The sequence below is a fragment of the Tasmannia lanceolata genome, unplaced genomic scaffold, assembly GCF_043159265.1.
Source record: "Tasmannia lanceolata isolate RefF3 unplaced genomic scaffold, GAP_Taslan_0.1 ptg000002l, whole genome shotgun sequence".
NCBI lineage: Eukaryota > Viridiplantae > Streptophyta > Magnoliopsida > Canellales > Winteraceae > Tasmannia > Tasmannia lanceolata.
Window position 1 is genome coordinate 57,586,542 of NW_027518679.1, and position 20,194 is coordinate 57,606,735.

At 36.9% G+C, this 20,194-nt stretch overlaps 1 protein-coding gene and 1 pseudogene across 1 annotated transcript; one reads left to right on the plus strand and one right to left on the minus strand.

The window, feature by feature from the left end:
- Window positions 1–1,281: 1,281 nt before the first annotated feature.
- LOC143880883 (T-complex protein 1 subunit theta-like) lies at window positions 1,282–14,872 on the minus strand. Its single transcript, XM_077383861.1, has 13 exons — window positions 14,564–14,872; window positions 11,856–12,118; window positions 11,612–11,758; window positions 11,344–11,505; window positions 10,023–10,100; window positions 6,777–6,910; window positions 5,636–5,708; window positions 5,481–5,558; window positions 5,248–5,370; window positions 4,979–5,073; window positions 2,624–2,833; window positions 2,151–2,208; window positions 1,282–1,669 (listed from the first exon to the last, which is right to left on the minus strand). The coding sequence occupies exons 1-13, from the start codon at window positions 14,709–14,711 to the stop codon at window positions 1,604–1,606; spliced, it is 1,635 nt and encodes a 544-aa protein (XP_077239976.1). The 5' UTR covers window positions 14,712–14,872; the 3' UTR covers window positions 1,282–1,603.
- Window positions 14,873–16,720: 1,848 nt separating this feature from the next.
- LOC143887509 (pentatricopeptide repeat-containing protein At5g66520 pseudogene) lies at window positions 16,721–19,378 on the plus strand (annotated as a pseudogene).
- Window positions 19,379–20,194: the final 816 nt, after the last annotated feature.

A 20,194-nucleotide genomic window follows, 5' to 3' on the forward strand; every position in this document is an offset into this window, starting at 1 on the left:
AAAATGTGCAGGCACTTCAAACTTCCTTAACAGGTAGAGCTGTAGAGCTTTGGCAGAATCAATCATATCTTTGATTTCCATGTTGGGGCAATCTTTCATATGTATAGTGAATATGTTTTATTAGAATCCAGTCCTAGCCATATGGGGCTAATCTCCCAAACAGTAAAACCACTTTTAATCCATCTACCCTCTTAGCTTCAATTACCGAGATATTTCCAAGAACTAAAACCTGTAATTTTTTTTCTATTGGTTGCTAGATAAATCTTAATTTGTACTTGACCAACTTGATCAAGCATTCAAGGAACAAAAGGGAGAGATGGTGGGATTTGAGACTGCTAAATCACCCTTCAATTTGGTTTGGTTTAGCAGTGTGGTGGGAACAAGTGACCTCATTAGTTCATTGTGTAAACTGTTCCTCACCCTAAAATCTTAGGACTAGTAAAATTTAGTTTGCTAGAAATATGTTTTGCTCCCACCATTAAAAAAACTGTATCGCTCCTGATTTTTTTTAGCCGCTTCTCACCCTCGCCTCATCTGTCCCCTTCTCAAGTTTGCTTTGCCCACCCGCACTACCCTACTCTCACAACTTGGAGAAACCAATTTATAATGAAAAAGTTTTCATGGTTTCTATATATTGTTAGGGAATTTTGCGTAAAGGCATTTCGTGGCTGAGCTTTTGCATAAGAACAGGCTCACTTTTCAGCAGATTTTGTCTCATTGATCTGAGGTGGATGTTCTCTCATGCAAAAGTCAGCCGTGAAATTCCCTTGCAAATTCCTTGTTACTTTTAATATTTAAGAGTACCCAGAAGGAGTCACTTTTACAACCAATGGTAAATAGAAGTTTTGAAGTCTTAGTGGGCAAACGGGAAACATCAAGAGGAAACCCGCATGATATTTGGCCCAATCTTGAATGGACATCTAAGGTAAAACAAAAATCAAGCCTAAACAAGATTTGGCTGGTCAAGGTCCTAGAACAATCCACAATCAAGACGAAGCCATTTCTACATATTAAATAGTACAAGTTTTTGAACGCAGAATAAGTTGGGTGGAGTATGATACAATCTCAAATAAGCATTTATCTATCACTAGTCTGACAACTAATCGATGAGAAGACCACTCGTATAGAAAAAAAGTACTCAGATATACAAGGATAACTGCAATTCCCACCAAGAGGTGCCACTGGACTTACCCTTAATTTGTTTAATATGAGGAGTATTTTCCACAAAACACACATCATAAGTTTTTAGAGGCCAAGAAATTATGCCTTAGAAAATCAATCTGCAAAATAAACAAGATTATCTATAACTCATGACAACATACACTTGTTCAGATGAGTGTTTTGTTGTTCTTTAACAGATATTCTCCCTAAGGATCAAAACAAAAATGGACAGTCACACAAAATAGTCAAAAAGGAGTTAAAATTCCATTAACGGGGACACAAAACCACCAAGCTCCTACCTTCTTCTCCAGCATCAAGTCAAGCACAGATAGGATTTGCGCATAGAAATCAAATATGACTTGTCTCTCTTGAGAGAAATCAAAATGCTCACCCGCGTGAGGAATCAATGCCGAGATGGCCTTGTATAGAGAAAATTAGAAAACTAATCCTCATCCATCCCAGCGGGCTGATCTCTCTTTGGGCCACCTGCTTGTTTCGCTATTATAATCTGCAATCATGAAAAGGTGAAATTTAGTTTGTTGCAACTGATTAACTGATGACAAATCGGAAAAGGAAATATAAAGATTTGTAAAAGGAACTAAGCTGCAGCTAGTACTAGGGATGCATAAGAAGAAAAAAGTGAAACTGTTGTTGACATTAGTGGTCTCAAAACGGGGGTGTGTGAGCCAAAATGCAGCAAAGCAAATCCTAGTCGACTCGGAACGGAACGGTCGAGTACTCAATTGATGTAGTTGAGTACTCAGTTGACATGGTCATAACTCAGGATAGTCAAAAAGGAGTTTTGATTGACTTTGTAGGGTAAAACAAAGACTCGTAGAAGAACGTGACCAAGGTAAAAGAGAGTGACTCAGGGCTATTTGACGATGACGGGGGAGTTTTGAAACAATGGTTAGCATTGATTAACGAGAATTCTTTATAGTAAATTGTAAACACAAAGAAGGAATTGTAATTCATGAGTTTAAGATTACCAGGTCCACCCGAAGAACAGTGCAGGCAGCATCTGCAGCATACTTGAGAGCAAAGAACCTGTAAAGACGTCCAATGAAATGATTATGACAAAACCATACAAAAAGGGCAAAGAAAAAGCAAAATTCACACATACAACCTAGGCTACACCCTCATGCGAATTTCAATATTCTTAAAAGGGGGAAATGATATCAGCACAACCATGTTTTGATTTTTTCACTAATGCTAACGCATCTTGTCTTTTAGTATTTAAAGAGCTGTCAAAAGGTAATTACTGATCCCAAAAAGCTCTCAAAAAGCAATTAGAACATGGTTGTGCTGATATCATTTCCCTCCTTAAAAATTGTTGAAATTATAATTCTAAAAAAAAGATTCTATGTTTACATAGACCATATAATCAAGGATCATATTTGAGAATTAAGGCAACAGGGAGTCCATTGAATGATATTTGAGCAAAGGTTGGAAAAAGGCTCACTTGGTGACGTAGAGGTCCCAAATATTCATGGTCGAGACATCCTTGCAGTCCCCTTCTTCCACAGCAATACCCACTTTGTTGTTTCCATCCGCATGTGCAGCATATAGTTTAGAAATGATCTCCATTGCATTCAGACCAGCATTCTCAGACAGTGTTTTAGGTACCATTTCAAAGCTTTCTGCAAATTTTGCGATAGCATACTGATCCAATCTACAATCCAAATATATAATAAAAATTAGTGTCATAGCATTAACCTAAAGCATTAAAACAACAAGACATACATAATCATAATTAATTCACATCCCCAGATATTCCATCCGTCCCTCCCTCCCTCCCTCTGTGTAAACACTAATAAAAGCTATTTGCTCCCTTGGGGTTGAAGGCCTGTAAAGTCATAGGGTGTGTTAACAGGGTGTTCTGTGAAGGGGGTTAAGGGAACAGATGGTAGGGTTTTGAGCAGTTTTTGAATATGTGACAGATCAAGGACTATTCAACTAACTAGAGAAGGGACTGTCATATGTGAATCAATTCAATCTTCAATGTGCAAGATCTTACTACTTGTTAGGAACATGTTGACTCTCAAGCCGCACATTCATCTCCACAATTATGCCTGGAGAATGTGAGACAAAAATAATTCAGGCTAAGGATGCAACCCGCAGCATGAAGGAACTATGAAGCTGGTTATCCCATATTATATCCAACTAACTTTTCAAAAGCATGTACTCCGACTTCTAATTCTTCAACCTCTCCCCTTATAGCTTCCTTGGATTTATACCTAGCCTCATAAATACCCTATTGCAGGTTTGCCTTGGTGGTCTGCCAAGCAAAGTACCTTAAAAAAAAAGGCTCATCAGCATTCAAAATGAAACTACAGTTAGACCAAAAAGAATTGGCCAACAGTATGCATAATTTCCTGACTCGATGGATGTTTGACATACCTACTAGAAGAATATTTGTCAGATACAAACATATGTTGCAGGACTTTCCTACGCAACCTAAGATGGTATCATCGGGAAACTTGCTACAAATCTCGTGCAAGTAGAATGACACAAATCTCTCCATTTACATTCAAAATGAAACTACAGTTACACCAAAAAGAATTGGCCAACAGTATGCATAATTTCTTGACTTGATGGATGTTTGACATACCTACTAGAAGAATATTTGTCAGATACAAACATATGTTGCAGGGCTTTCCGATGCAACCTAAGATGGTATCATCGGGAAACTTGCTACAAATCTCGTGCAAGTAGAATGACACAAATCTCTCCATTTACATTCAAAATGAAACTACAGTTAGACCAAAAAGAATTGGCCAACAGTATGCATAATTTCCTGACTCGATGGATGTTTGACATACCTACTAGAAGAATATTTGTCAGATACAAACATATGTTGCAGGGCTTTCCTATGCAACCTAAGATGGTATCATCGGGAAATTTGCTACAAATCTCGTGCAAGTAGAATGACAGAAATCTCTCCATTTTGATAAAAAAAAGTACTCAAACATAGCCTCATGCCACCAAGGCATAAATTATTTTGAAAGTTACTAGTAGATTAATGATAATAAGATCCAAATGCTTAAAAATCAGATAAAAAGTACCGTCTCAAAAAAAAAAAATCAGATAAAAAGTATTCAAACATAGCCTCGTGCCACCAAAGCACAAATGAGACAAGCATGTAAAACAAAAACTTGAAAATGGATCCATACCCGTCTACAACATTATTTCTATTACCAATATTTAAAAACTCAAACTCGGAGGAGAACTAGGCCAACGTAAAAAAGAAGTCGACTGAGACGAGTCAATGGTTGACATGATCAACTTTTCATTAACTCGAACAAGTCAAAGTAGTTTTTGATTGACTTGGTAGGGCAAAAGTCAGACTCGGGGGAGAGTTCAGCCAAGGTAAAAGGGAATCAACTTCAGCGAGTAGATGATTGACTCAGGGAGTATTTAAGCATTGTCTAGGATACCCACTGCATTGTGTAACCCTCTTTTTATCCTTTCTTACCTATTGGAAACCACAGGCTAACAGGAGAAATGTTACTATGTATGGTACACATGCTAGACAAAAGATTCTACATCTTACATGCTTTGTGTGTTCATTTCAGCACTTGCCTACGATAGATATGCACATGATTGCATTTGTACATGAGACAAGAACTAAGTCCCAAAATTGACAATGGGCACTCAGTATTATTATATATGTGCACGGGTAAATGTTATCTAGAGCACATCCAGAAGTATGAGATTGAGTCCAACAACAACAATGCAAGTAATAACCGATTCAATAAATTGGCTCAGGGAAAAAAGCCTAAAATGTTACCTAGATGAAAAGAAGAAGAAAAATTACCCCGTTTCTTTAAAAGAGAACTCCTTTAATTTGCTTGCTAGCTCAATTTCAGTTGCTCCTGCTCCAGGTACTATGCGACTATCCCTGCACATTGCCTGATGCAGAGAAACTGTATGAGACAAAGAACTATTTTGAGAAAATTGAGAAATAAACAAAATTGCAACAAGAAGAAAACAAAGAGTAACATGTCATTCCACAAGTAATTAAGACCAAATAAGTTTATCTCATCAGAACAATTGAAGGTATGTTATATTCCACGGAAAACATACCTTGTAGGTATTCACACCATCATCAACAGCTCTTTCAAGGTCATCTAATATGCTATCAGTACTTCCTCTTAAAACCACAGTGGAAACAGTGTTGCCACTCTCCTCATTTTTTATAATAGTGACCTTGTAAAAAAGAAGCACAAGTTTACCATTGCAAATACAGCCATAGTGCAAATTTAGAACCAAAATGCTTTAAATATGACATTGTAACTTATAAGAACTAAGAAGCATACCCGAACACCACCAATTTCCTCTACTGAAACGGAGTCAGCATATCCCAGTTCATCTGGATTCGGCTGGCTAAGCTTCAACTGTGATCCAGATTACAGAAGAAAATCAGGAACTAATCAAAGAATTTATATACAAAATCATGTGATAATAGACTTACAATCGATACAGCACCGGTTGTGCGGCAAAATCGCCGTAGTTCAAACTTTGAGCTGATTTTTAGGACCATCAGCCTAAAAGCAAGAATTTAAAAATAAGTCAGTAATATGATGAATAGCCTGTGTCAGTCCTCCACAAGAGGACACTTAAGGAAACTCCATGGCTTCCAATTGTTGGAAATAGATGGTGCCCTATAACAATAACAATACCAGGAGGCCGTGCCCATGCCATGCCAAAAAGGTCCTATCACCCATTAATCAGAATGCCAGAGGATGCCCCCCTCCGGCAGAATAAAAACATTTATCTTACAATTAATCAGAATGCCAGCAGATGCCCCCGTCCGGCAGAGTAAAAACATTTATCTTACAATGGAACTTGCAGACCAAAGGCAGTACAGTATGTAATGCTGAAACAATTAAGAAATCAAATATAGCACTGTTGCTCCCATGACAGGATGTAATCCCACATAAAGTCAATTAAAAACTAATCATTGGACACAAGTTTCTTTTTCCAACATAGCTTATCATGCCAATATGGAGACAGCATCTAGATGCCAATACACTAAGTGGCCCATATGGCTATGAATCAACAAAAGCAAGACCCGCCACAAGGATGGAATCATTTTGAAAGCAATGATGAGCACCGATTATCATATATAAAAGGAACATCAGTGTTCCAGGAATCGAACATGTTAACAAGTACTGAATCAAAATTTTCATGTCCCCAAATGCCCAGAAATATATTGAAGGATAGCAGGTAAGCCAATAAAGCAATAGATATGGCTTACACCTCGAGTGAAATACCAATGCACTGGGGGTCTTTTAAAGATTAATCTGCATAAAATATGATGACCAGCGCCCTTAGGCAGGAGCAGATTTGGAAATCAGTGGATAATCCTAAACACCCACAGTCAAGAACCATGGAAACATTTAAAAATCATGGAAAATAGTAATCTCAAGAGTTGTAAATTTGAACACAACTGATGTAAATTGTAACAGAGATTTCAAATCAAATGTTTATAACAATAAAAACAATACACAGAATTCAGTTGCATATTGTCATGGCAATCCCTTTATCTATTCTGAAAAAAAAAAATGACAGGTAAGGGAAATCCATGAATATAATGGGGAAAGACTGCTTACTTGTAACGCTCACAAAAATGCAATGCCATCTCTCCAACTGCTCCCCCACTGACAATAATTTTAGCACCTGAGTCTGCAACTGCTTTTATAAGCTCCTCAACTTTTGCTTCCTCTGTTTTTGCATAGTTCTCTAGCTGAAAAATGCCCATAAAAAGATATTCCTTTCAATGAATAATAGCATTACAATTCCTATTAGTAGAAGGGGCTAACATCAGTAAATTTCATATACTGATATCATTGCCCGTTGAACATCATTGCAAAGCAAAAGAGAAAAAGGAATAATCAATGTCAAGAATCATGTGTATCATGTACTGCTTATCAAATAAGCCTTGACAATATATGGATGAAATTTACAAACGAACCCTAAGCCTCAACACCTGGGACTGAACTGCCACCTACCACCTAAAATTGACATTCGTTCTAAGGAGCCGAACAACCATCTAGAATTGGATCATTTTACTTTTGATTGTTACTGAATTTGCAATTCCCAACAGCTTTGCAGCAGTCTAATATTATAGTAATATGTAATTGCTCTTGGTATGTAATTACTCTAAAGTACTATTGATCTAGAATAGGATCATTTTACTTTTGATTGTTACTGAATTTGCAATTCCCAACAGCTTTGCAGCAGTCTAATATTATAGTAATATGTAATTACTCTTGGTATTAGATACAAGAACAGAGAACGGTCAAATATAGACTAAACCCAATGAGAAATCCAAATATAAAAAAACCACTATACTGAAGGGGTATGACTAATACATAATTACGCTTGCACCCAATAACAAGAGTGCATGTATCATCCAATCGTTTGGACATGAATTATAGGGCGGAATAACTGTAATATGTAAGGCTGCATACATCTAGCCCTCCCCGGACCCCGCAATGGCAGGAGCCTCGCGCACTAGACTGCCTTTAATAACTGTAATATGTAATTTCATAATTGAATATTTGGATGTTTAAGTTCCAAAGTACACGCAGTCAATGACACACAAACACCTATAAGGCCACTGCATATCATGTCCAAACGATATGATATGATACATGTAATAGATCATCATTTTGTTCATCAAGCGAACTTTACAATTCAAATACATGGAACTCATATTCACTGTCATGCTTCTTGTCTGTTAGTGTTGCATTGCACTTTAAATATAGAAAAATGTGAATCTTGTAAATTCTATAATAAATATACTATTGATCCCATTTCCTACTGTAAACCTGATTAATTTTTCTAATATTCTAGTTTTTTCTATACACATTTAAGTTTCCTAATGTAAATCTATTTAAGTTTTCTAATATATGTCCCATATCTTATCTCATGTTATGGAGTACCCATCCTTCTAAATTTCCAATGAAACCAACACGAAACGACTGAAATGTTTCCATTTTCATCTCCACCTAAGTGCATATCAAAATCAAAACACATACTGAAACCAAAACCTTCAGTGTATTAATGGTATAAAAAATTATACCAATTGGTATGTTATATCAATGTGTTGTATAATTATGTGTATATGAATTGCATGTGAATGTGGTATGTGTTATTTATAAATATTTATATGAATTACATGTGAAATGTGATACATACTGAATTATCAAACATCCGCAATAGCGCATGCCACTACTCACTAGATTTTCGACGTTCTTGAACCATTATGGATGGTTGTCTTGCTTATGAGATAGTTTCTAAGTGTGCGTTTGTGCTTATTCTAGTATTTTCTGAATTTTCATCTTAAAATTCTATCATTTGCATACATATGGTTCTGTGGTTTTACAGGATTTCTACCAAAAATTCCAATCAAAATTGAAACATTTCTGTTTACATGGCGATTGAAACCGAAATTTAAAACCTTTGATACAGACTAGGCAGGTTCTCCAATTGATAGGGAGCAACTTGAGGCTATTGGACCTTCATGAGCGAGGATATGGTGAATTGGAATAGTAAAAAAGAGTCAAGGATGCAAAATCGAGTGCAAAGGCAGAATATAAAGCCATGGCTCATGCATCTTGCAAGATAACTTGGCTCAAGATTCTCTTGATTGAGGAGGTCCGCTAATGGTCCTTCTAGAATTATTTTACATTCTTGACCGTTTACTTGTATGCCCTAATGGATGATCACTATAAAGTGTACCTATTCTAGGTACTTTAGCATGGGAATAGAGAACATATTTAGCAAGGGAATAGAGAATGTATTATATTCTTTTTTTCTCTCATTTTCTTCTTTTGCACAAGATGAATAACAATCTAAATCTAAAGTACTTGATTGGAATTTGGATCAAGAGCACAAATTATGACTTTTTTTCTTTAATAATCAAATTTTAAACAACTCCACAATTCCAAAAGAGAGTCGTTCTTCATGGAATACCTTTTCCTTTGGCGGACATAAAATAAAATATGCACATCATAGCCATCATAAGGCAAGTATGCTACTTCCCAACATAGTGGTGCCAACTCCATGAAGATGGCCCAATACACACTTGAACAATGATGCTACATCAAATCATTTTCTTGCATCTTTAGATTATAAATTCCAATGTTTCCTAAAAGCTACACACAGCAGCTAGAATTATGTATGCAGCTAGACATACTTATGCATAAGAGATAAGCATGCACTTGTCACATAATTGTTGGACCAAGAAGCTTCAAACCAAACACTGGCACACAACAACAACTAGATGCCCTGACACATGCATACCCACAAATATTCTCGTATTAACATTTAGAAGAAATTTATTCACACTTCCAAGCAACAGTTTCCTGCCACAAAATAGCATGTGCAAATGCAACATACATGTGAAACCAAGAACAACATGCTTCCAAAAAAAACCAACTTGAATGTTAAAGCATTTGCAAGAATGTACAAATCAACTATATTTGTTTGCAGATATTTACTTAGACATGAATATGTGCAAGTGCGGCTTACAGTCGGGTAAATCTTATATTCATGGATGCATATGGAAATATGCTAAAATAAATTATAGCAAAAAATTTGCAACTAACATGTTCAAGCAACCACTCATAAATGCTTGAAATACATGAAAAGATGTTCATATAAAGTGTAGAGAGTCGAAACAAGTGACAAAATATCAGATCTGTTAGGTAAGATTTCTACATGCTAATTGATTTTCATTTTGTACATGAATGAATTTAATTATGTTCGAGAATAAAAAAGACAATATGTTCTAGAATAAAAAGACAATAAAAGCAACTAAAAACAGAAAGCTTCTCCTCTTTAAATACAACCTGCTCAGCACTATGAATTAGAACTGTTCCTTTTGTTTCAGTTGCAGACGTGTCAACACCTCCCACAAAAACAGCAATCTACAAAGGAGAACATAGGGGGATTTCATTAAATAACAAATCAAGAAAAAAAAAAAAAAAACTACCATCAATCAAGTCCGTGACGAGTAACCAACAAATTTATTGTCTTTTCGTCTAACAAATTTATTATTGTTACATCAGAGAGAAAGCACAAAGGACACAACCCCAAAGCTCCAACATTGAGAGCATGAAGATGGAGGAGGACTACATAGATCCTATATAGCCTGGGTAGCATTATCATTCATGGGCACCTTTATTATTGGAGTGCCAATATCATTATCAGAAGAATACCCATTGGACACTTATGATGTAAGGTGGCATCATGTGATTTAAGTTACAAAGAGGTCCCACTTCAAAATTTTGTTGGGTTTGGATAAGGCCATGTTACAAGTTTAATTCAAGAAGTTTATTTGTAATAGGAGTTAATTTCAAGAAAGGTTAGCCGTTATTTGAAAAGGAGTTCACTTTACAATAGGAAGTTCATTCTTATGCACCGACGACTAGTAGTTGAGTAAGTAGTTATAAATTGAGAAACAGGACGCCTAATTATGCCCTACGCCTTACAAAAGTTCGGATCCCGCCCGATACGTTGATACAAATATTAGGACATCCTAACAGTTACATTAGAAAGCATAATATCTTACCTTACACTTGAAAACACTCTGAGCTCCAAATGAAAATTCTAGAGAAAATGCAATAAGTTATTCTGATAGTCATCACAATCGTCCATGGAGCCAAAATCAAAGATCTACAAGTTATTCATAAAGACAATAGACTAAACCTCTGTGATTCCAGATCATAAGCATGATTAAAGATTGACACTGCACTTTCATCACGTCCCTTAAACCAACAAAGTGGAGCCATGTGCTCCGGTAAAAAGCATCAACTAATGCAAGTTCAACAACCGAAAACAAAATAACATAAAATAGAAACATACAAGTAATATTCACAGTATCAACTAACGCAAGTTCAACAACTAAAGAACATGACATAAAATAGAAACAAACAAGCAATATTCACAGAAAAATTGACACTTTCCAACTAAATCATGTCATCCAGTATGAAAAGACAAGGAGAATGAAAAGCAGCAAAACCAACCAAAGAAGGAATTTAACACATAATCGAACCACGAAAATTGAAATCAATGCCAAACGTTGGGAGTCCACTCTGAAATTTACAGCCGGAGAATAATTAAGAAGGTATCAATGGTCTAAGAAAAACAATAAATTTCTGAAATGCACACCTTTGCCTTCTCCATTCGTTTAATACTCCCAACAGCATCATGTTTCAAGACCATACCACGAACTATTGAACAATTGTGCAGACCTCCTCCAAGGAGCTTTACAACACGGACATTATCCACATTGAAGTTTGCTGGGTTCTTCGGGCAAACCTGGATACATGCCTAAAACACAAAAGAAATCCGCATTTGAGCATTCATTGAAAACAGGGAACAAAATAGTAGAAATAGTACATAAGTGCATAAATAATAAACAATTTAATACACTCACATCTGCGATAAGGGGGCACAAAATGTCTTCTTGCCCGAACTGCTTGCTAGCAACAGCAGCTTTCATGCGGGAAACAACTTCGTCCTTATTCCGCACATCCATTGTTTCTGAACCCTTTTCTACCAACTCATCCAAAAGTTCAATTGTCTGATAATTGATGATATTCAGAATATGGAAAAAGCAATTTTCAACGGAATGCTGAGAAATATACAGTTTTTTCAGATGTTCAGAAAACAGAAGGAACCTTATTGATTGCTTTTGTGTAGCCACTAATGATTTCACTTGGATGCAGCCCCATCCTTATAAGCTCCTCAGCATTTTGTAGAAGCTCTCCAGCAAATGATATTGTTAGATTAGCTCCATCTCCAATTTCCTCCTGTTGTGCTTTGCCGGCTAACACCAGAATCTTGGCAGCAGGATGTTGAACCTCAAGCTCATTCACAATAGTGGCAGCATCATTTGTAACAAAGAGCTTGTCCAAATGATTGATAACCATCTTATTCATGCCTAAATACATCAAAGTAGACAAGTATAAACCCAACCCCTTATGAAGTAAAAACAAGACCAAGGAGCATGGCATGGAGCCATGTCAAGAAAAAATAGGCTAACATAACAAGCCATGATATTCAAGAAATGATGGAACTGTGACTTTGAAGAATGAAAATCATAAAGCATATTTGCATCTACGAGCCATAGAAAAAGCAATAAAATGTCTGAGAACAAAGCGTAACTAAATGACTGTCAAAACAGCCACAAGTGTCAGGCTTCTCCCACCTTACTCACAAAACAAAAGAAAGAGAAAAATAACAAATCACACAAACAACCATGCCAACTCGCGTAGCACACTTAGAGTGCTCTGGAGGTCAGAACCTAATAAAAAAACCTTCCATGTTCACAGTGTTTTTAGTTTTTACAATTCATATCCTCAATATTAAAATACAGAAGAAATGTCTGGCCACTTGTGCTATCATGTCTAGATTTTCCAATAGCAATTAGACTTTGGATCCGTGTCCATGCAAACATAGCATCTGTGTGTGGATAAATTAATTTACTATCTAAGTAATTACACCATACACCGAAAGCTGACAATGAAATTAAAAAAATTTACATAATAAACTGACATCCCATAGTCTCATAGCTAGATAAATGCACTGACGCATAATAATTCTTTGAAAAACTTTGTAATATTTGGTCCACTAAACAGAAATTAAACCACGCTAGAACCCAAACAAATTACCTACTTTAGCAGTCATTGGGCTACTAATGTCAGTAGTCAGCCCCAAACTCCGCCTTACAGAGGTGCACTAAGAGCAACCAACCAGGCATACATAGAGGTTCACCGTGGATGGGCCATGGTCGAAAAGCCTTACCAGTGAGCTGATCCAGCCAACTGATCGTTGGCCTTTAGACAAACAGTTGAAGAAGATATATCCAACAGTGAAACATTAAACAAATACAAAAGTCCATTAATCAGAGGCCCAGATCATCTAGAACTGATGGAGGACCCTCCAAGATGACATGAAGAACCAAGGAGTTAAGAAGATGGAGCCCATCATTAGTGTTAAAAGAGTTTTATTTAGTTTTTAGAGTGTTGTTTGAGTCTTTTTAAGTCATGGGAGGTATTAGAGTCTTTTTCCATCAAAATAGCTCAAGTTCTTTGACTTATGGTTGTTTTAAATAGGCCCCACACATGTATTACGAAATTTAAATGGGAGCAAGTTTTTAAGTCCTTGGAAAGGGTAGTTTAGTCCTTAGAATTTTTTTATTTATTTGATATAAATACTTTTTTTAATGGAAGTATTTTGTTTGATATAAATACTTTATATGTTGGATTTGTGAGAAAAAAGAATACTCCATTCATTTGCCATTCGATATTGAGAGCTTCTTGGAGAAAAAGACTCCGTCTTCTTTTTCTTTCCTTCTTCTTTTCTTCTTATTTTCTTCTTCTTTGGTGAGATGTCAAGGATTCTTTGGCGCGATGCCAAAGAAACTCATGGTGTGAAGCTTTGAGTTAAGTATATTACCTCTTATTACTTGTCATTTATTGTTTCTACTAATCTTCTCTAATCTTGTTTGGTTTTTTTCTATAAACCACCTTCCCATAAACTCAAAACCTGTATTAATCCCACCCAAAACCTTTGATGATAGCTAATGCCATTCACCAAAAAAAAAAAAAAAATCACTCAAAACCTTTCTTACGTTATTTCAACCTATATTCTACCCAAAACCCCTAAAATATCCATAAAAAAATATTTTTCCAACCTTATAAACATCATTGAAATCCATCTTTATCCCTTGTCTCTCTCGTTTTCTCCTAAAACTCAATTTACACCTTCATGGCATCCTTCGACAGCTTCCCGATATACTTTTGCACCACTCCAAACCTATCCTAAACTTTGTAGAAATATTTTTCCAATCCAATCAACTATTTTAGGACCCAAACCCTTAATTTTCACAGATCTATTTCACTCATAATCTCTACCACAACGATCTACACCATCCCGGCATTAATCTACAACTTCTTGGCTAGTTTATGCACACCTCTAAACCTTCTCAAAAGCCCTCTTGGCGGTCTACATCTTTCTCATAGTCATATTATTATTGTTTTGAGACCTTGTGAGATTTTGTACATTCAAATTTGGTATCAGAACTAGATCATCCTCCATGAAGTATCAGAGTGAACTAGTATTAGTGCTTCCTTTGATCATCCTGCATCAAAGGACTCATTTAGGTGTGCAACCTAATTGCATTTTGGCACAACTTGCGTTCATCTCATGTAGCAAACAAACAAGTAACTTATAAGCATTTTTAAAACTAGGGTTCCGAAAAAATGATTGTTGATCCCAGAGAAAGCTAAAAAATCGATATCACACTAAATGAGCTCAGATCTAAGCAAGTAAGAATCAGAAAAATCGCATTTTTATAGACGGGGAGATTTTGTAAAACACTCACCATTGGGTCCAAGGGAAGTTCGAGTGATGATGGAAAGCTGTTTGCAGGCATCGATGTTCTTGAGAACCGCTTCGTCCAGGCCGGATAGATGCTTGTGCCCTTCTTTCAGCATCGATTGGATCCCATATGGTTGCATCTGGAACCCCATTTTTTATTTTATTTTTTTCAAGCGAGAGATTAGGGCAAGATCTAAACCCTAGAAATGGCTTCTCCTTCTCAGATGCTCTGTTTTTCTGTATTAGAAATGGAGGATAAGAAGAGAACCCTAAAAAGACCCTTTGCTTCTTCTTCTTCTTTGGTAGCAAAGCGACTTTAAATAGAGGACAGGGAATTCCAGAAAGCGCGAAAAGCGATTTCCGGAAACCATGAAAATTTCACTAACTGATATCGGCACTACCCCGTTTTGATAATTACACTAACTCATCTTGTCTTTTCTTTTATAATTGCCAGAGGCGAGTTTTTAGGGAGTTTTTATATGGTGTAAGCCCTTATAGTCCCTTATTTTTCTAAAAGTAATGTACGGAACACACGATAGGATGATCCAGACGAAACACAACCGTAAATATGTTGTTCACCAAAAATCATTTCCATATGATGATCCTAGCCCTCCGATCTATAGAGGTTTATCTTTCTATCTCGTTTTTTGGGAACTGTAATAAACTTTAACAACTGTTATAAATAATAAAAGCCAAGATGAGTCAGTGCAGTTATTAAAACATGGTAGTGTCAATATCAATGGCATTATTTTATTTTTGCACAAACATGTTTTGATAATAAGCCGAATTCGTGTTAAGTTGGCATTGAATATTGATGTGATCCAAGTTCTTAGTCCTACTAAGGCCATGATTATTTTTCAAGCTTTTCTTACCCTCTCCTTACTGTCTATCCCTCTCGCCCTCCCTCATCATTGGGCGAGCTAATATTCCAAGAAAAAAAATCATGGTAGACAAACATGCCCTAAGGGCCGGTTCGGATTGCAAGAAAAAAAAAATTCTAATGGGATTTTTTTTCTTTATGATTTAGACGGAAATGATATGATTATGGTTAATTTTAAGTAATATCATCATAAATTGAAGCGTTCTCTAATTAAAAATTGAATACAGTTGGTTCAAGTAATATTTTTGTGTGAAAAAATTCTAGGAAATTTTAGAAAGAAGACCATAAAACAAATTTTACATTGAAAGAAATTATCAATAAAATCTAAGGTGCCAATCCTGTTCCTACATAAATTCCAACACCAAGAATAGCTTATCCAAGGATTTCTATCCCCTTAGCAACCCATTATGATAAAGCTAGCATTTCAGGCTCGGACTATGGGTGAGTGTAAAATAGCGGTCTCCACTCTATGCATGAGTTTGGGTAGAGATGGGTGTAAATAATGGCCCCACCCTGTATGGTTTTATGTGGAGATGGTGGGCTCTATTCACGCCACGCATCAAGTTGTAAACTTTCCATGGAAAAACGTTCAAGGTTTTAGTAGGTTTGTTCTTTCCCTTGAAAACAAGGAAAACAAATTTATATTTAGGCATTGTTTGGGTTGTAGGGATTTTCTGGAAAGTTTGGAAAGGAAGAATATTTTCAAAATGAGGAAATGGTTTGTGTGCAGCTGCACAGATAAGCTATATGTGCACGACTGCACAAACCATAGGGGGCACATTTTGGGAGGATCCATAGCATTCATTTGGAAGGTCCTTCCATGGATAGGGTGTGTACCAAAAATCACCCATTTAGGATCATCCTAACTACATCAATATTTTTTTTTGCCTATGTGGCACTGATGTGGCCTGCCGGACTCATCTTCCAACTAAACTCTAACAAAATGGTAAAATTTTGAATTGTAGAAAAGGTTTTGTCTTTTTTTATCACTCTCTATCTTCCATATATCTCTATCCCTTCTTTTTTGGTAATGACACCCCTACTTTCTCCACTACTCTCCGAGAGAATTGCCGTTCAATCAAACACTACTTACTACTATTCAACTATTCTTCTAGACAAACCAAATGCTTGTCTCTTCCCTTTTCACTTCTTATCTACTGCTTCGAAGCCAACCTGCGCAACCAAACGTAGGGAAGGGACAAGGGTGACATGCACTGACATCTCTGGCATTCTTCGGGAGTTCAATGCTACATTGGCAACTAAACAAGGTATTTTGCTGACCTGGCACACAAATGCCTAGCAAAATCCCTAAGTAGGATTACAAGAGTTTTTAGAAAAAGCTTGGAAAGGAAGAACTTTTCCAAAATTCTTATCTTTCAACTCTTTTTTCCTCAGTGTGCGTACGCAGGCTCAAATTCAAAAAGCAGATTAAAGGAGCTTAGATACGGAATCACAGACGGAATGCTCCGAGTTCTTCCTCAAACCAGCCCACCTCTCATTCTCCAAAACTCTTTACATCCTGTAAAACCCTTTACCGAAAGCCTCCACAACCGATCTCAAATTCCCCCCAAAATCGCCTCCAAAGTCGGAAAAACCGAAATCTCAAAAAACCCATTTCCATGGAACACCAAAATCCGAACTTACGTCCAGAAAAACCAGCACGAAGAAGCTCTACTTCTCTTCCTTTCCATGCTCACACCAAGTGTTTCACCAGACGAATTTACCTTCCCTCTTCTTCTCAAAGCCTGTTCGTCTCTAAAGGCAGCCAAAGAAGGGAAACAGATTCATACCCACGTGATAAAAAATGGGTTATTCTTTGCCCATAACGTTTTTATCCAAAATTCTCTACTTTACATGTATGCTAGTTGTGGGTTCTTAGAACTTGCACATAGGGTGTTTGATGAAATGACTCAAAGAACTTTAGTTTCCTGGAATTCAATTATTGTTGGATATTCTAAGTTTTGTGACTCTAATTTGGAGGCTGTCTTATTTTATGTCCATATGTTGAGACAAGGGGTTGCGCCTGATGAGTTCACTTTTAGTGTTTTGCTTAGGGCGTGTGCTTGTGTTTTGGCTGTGGAAGAAGGGATTCTGATTCACTGTCATATTATTAAGCTTGGTTTCGAATCCAATGTGTTTATTCAGAATAGTTTGATTGATTTGTATGTGAAATGTGGGAGGATGAAAGAAGCATGCCAACTGTTTGATAGAATGACGGAGCGGAGTTTGATTTTGTGGAACACTTTGATCTCTGGTTTAATGAGGATGGGTGATTTGGACTCTGCAGATTATTTTTTTCATGAAATGGATGTGAGGAATGTGGTGTCTTGGAATTCAATGATATCGGGCTATGTGCAAAATGGACGCTGCAATGAGGCATTGGACTTATTTCAGCGAATGCAGATTGAGGGCGTAAACCCTAATGCCGTAAGTGTAGTTAGTGCACTCTCTGCTTGTTCAGTCATTGGAGCATTGAGTCTGGGGAAATGGGTTCATTTGTACAGTGAGAAAAATGGGTTTGGTTCTAATGAATTTGTCACTGCTACTTTAGTTAATATGTATGCGAAATGTGGGGATATAAAAAGTGCGCGTCAAATTTTTGAGAGAATGGAAAAAAAGGATGTGGTTTCATGGGATGTTATGATTGAAGGTTTTGCAATGCATGGGAAGGGCAAAAATGCACTGGAGCTATTTGGGGAGATGAGAAGAGAAGGTGTGACGCCTGATGAGGTTACCTTTGTCGGTGTGCTAAGTGCCTGTAGCCATTCAGGTTTGGTGGATGAAGGCTTGAAGTATTTTAAAAGCATGAGTGTTGAGTTTGGAATTGAGCCGAATTTGGAACATTTTGCTTGTTTAGTCGATCTTCTCGGCCGAGCAGGCCAGTTAAATGAAGCATTGGACGTTATCAAGAAAATGACTATAACTCCAGATAGTGTTGTGTGGGGTGCATTGCTCAGCGCTTGTATGAAATATGATAATCCTCTGCTAGCAGAGTCCGTGTTGAAACATGTTATTAAATTGGAACCGGGGAACTCGGCAAATTATGTTCTTTTGTCAAATATTTATGCTGCTCGAAACCAATGGGAAGATGCTACAGATGTGAGAAGGATGATGAAGTGTGGTGGGATTGAGAAAGAACCCGGATGTAGTTTAATTGAGATTGGGGGATATGTTAATGAGTTCTTTGCTGGTGAGTGTGCTCACCCTCAATGCATTGAGATCTTGCATAAGTTGGATGAGCTGATGAAGCAAATTAAAGTGATGGGTTATGTGCCAGATATGGATTTAATTTTGCATGATAAGGTTGAAGAGAAGAAGGAAAACAATCTATATCGGCACAGTGAGAAATTGGCTGTTGCATTTAGGCTTATCAATTCTCCTCTGGGAACCCCGATCAGGATCGTGAAGAACCTTCGTATATGTAGCGATTGACATTCTGCCATAAAGCTTGTTGTTCTCATTGAAGAAAGAGAGATAATTGTAAGAGATCGGCACCGCTTTCATCAGTTTAGAGATGGGAAATGTTCATGTGGTGACTATTGGTGAGCTCCTCCACTGGTTATTCCTTTATCTTACAACCTTCAAGAATTTGCTTCGTTGGAATATTGAAGCTTCACTGAAATTAGTTAGATTCAGGTTGAGGTTCTGGTAAATTCAGAGTGGTTTCGCATATGGACTTGAATGGAGGTTTAGAGAACCTATGATCCGATTATATTTGAAGCTGTTCGGATGAAATTTTGCAACTCCGTTGAAAGATGACCTTGATCACAGAACAAAGAAATTGGATTTGAAGTTTGAACATCAAGCATAGAACACATATTGCACATGGAATTTAGAACATTGCCATTGTACACATTCTCTACTTGGCAATTTCTCTTGCTTCATGTAACCCAATTACTTCCTGTGTTTCAATAATATTTTTCATACATACTTTGTTCAGTCCCTGTTCTTCATTTTTTCTACAAAATTGTTCCTAAATAATTCATCACCAAGATAGGCCACAATTTGTTACAATTGTTTCACTTGAATATTGTAGTAAAAATCCAACTTGAACTAAATATATGCATGATGTACCTTGTTTTTTTTAATAGTAAATGCAAGCATGATGTACTTGTGCCTTTTTCTTTAAGTATTTATCAATTAATGTTATTTTTTAATTTCAGATATCTATGAGACTAGCTTGAGCTTCTATATTTTCATGAAGGACCTCGCTTGAGATGGATTGGCCCGCCATTGAAAGTTGTATTTGGGGAAAGTTTCTTTCCCAATGATTATTGTGGAGAGGAAGATAATGCCATGTTTTGGCAACCATGAATCCTTTTTTCCTTGGAACATTAGTTTATCAATGGATGAGAGAGGGGTAGAGAGAATTGAGTTAGATGTGGCTAAAGGGACTGCACGTCATGGAAACATCTATAGATTGGAGGATTAGAGGACCATCCTATGGAAATGGTTTCAGGGGCAAAACCTATTTACATTGTGGCCAAGCAAATGAACGGTTTGGATCGTCAAGTTAAGTGGGCCGTATACTGGACTATACGGCCACACACCATATAAAATTTCAAGATAAACACATGGTCACACGACTCGCACACGCTCATTCGAGTTCAAATTCAAATAGGAAAAATTGCCAATGGGAGATATCAAAATAAGAGAATTGGCAACGGGGGACCCCATTTCGTCCCTCTCTAACAAATTTTCAAAAGTGTGTCACCCGTTGGCAATTCTCGTATTTTGATGTCCCCATTGGTAGTT

Excerpts from the sequence above, each read along its gene's own strand:
- LOC143880883 (XM_077383861.1), bottom strand. The coding sequence starts at position 14,711 with ATGGGGTTCCAGATGCAACCATATGGGATCCAATCGATGCTGAAAGAA. Across the intron at positions 5,559-5,635 it reads CAACCGGTGCTGTATCGATT|TTGAAGCTTAGCCAGCCGAA; the intron begins GTAAGTCTATTA and ends TCTGGATCACAG. Across the intron at positions 5,371-5,480 it reads AGGAAATTGGTGGTGTTCGG|GTCACTATTATAAAAAATGA; the intron begins GTATGCTTCTTA and ends CTTTTTTACAAG.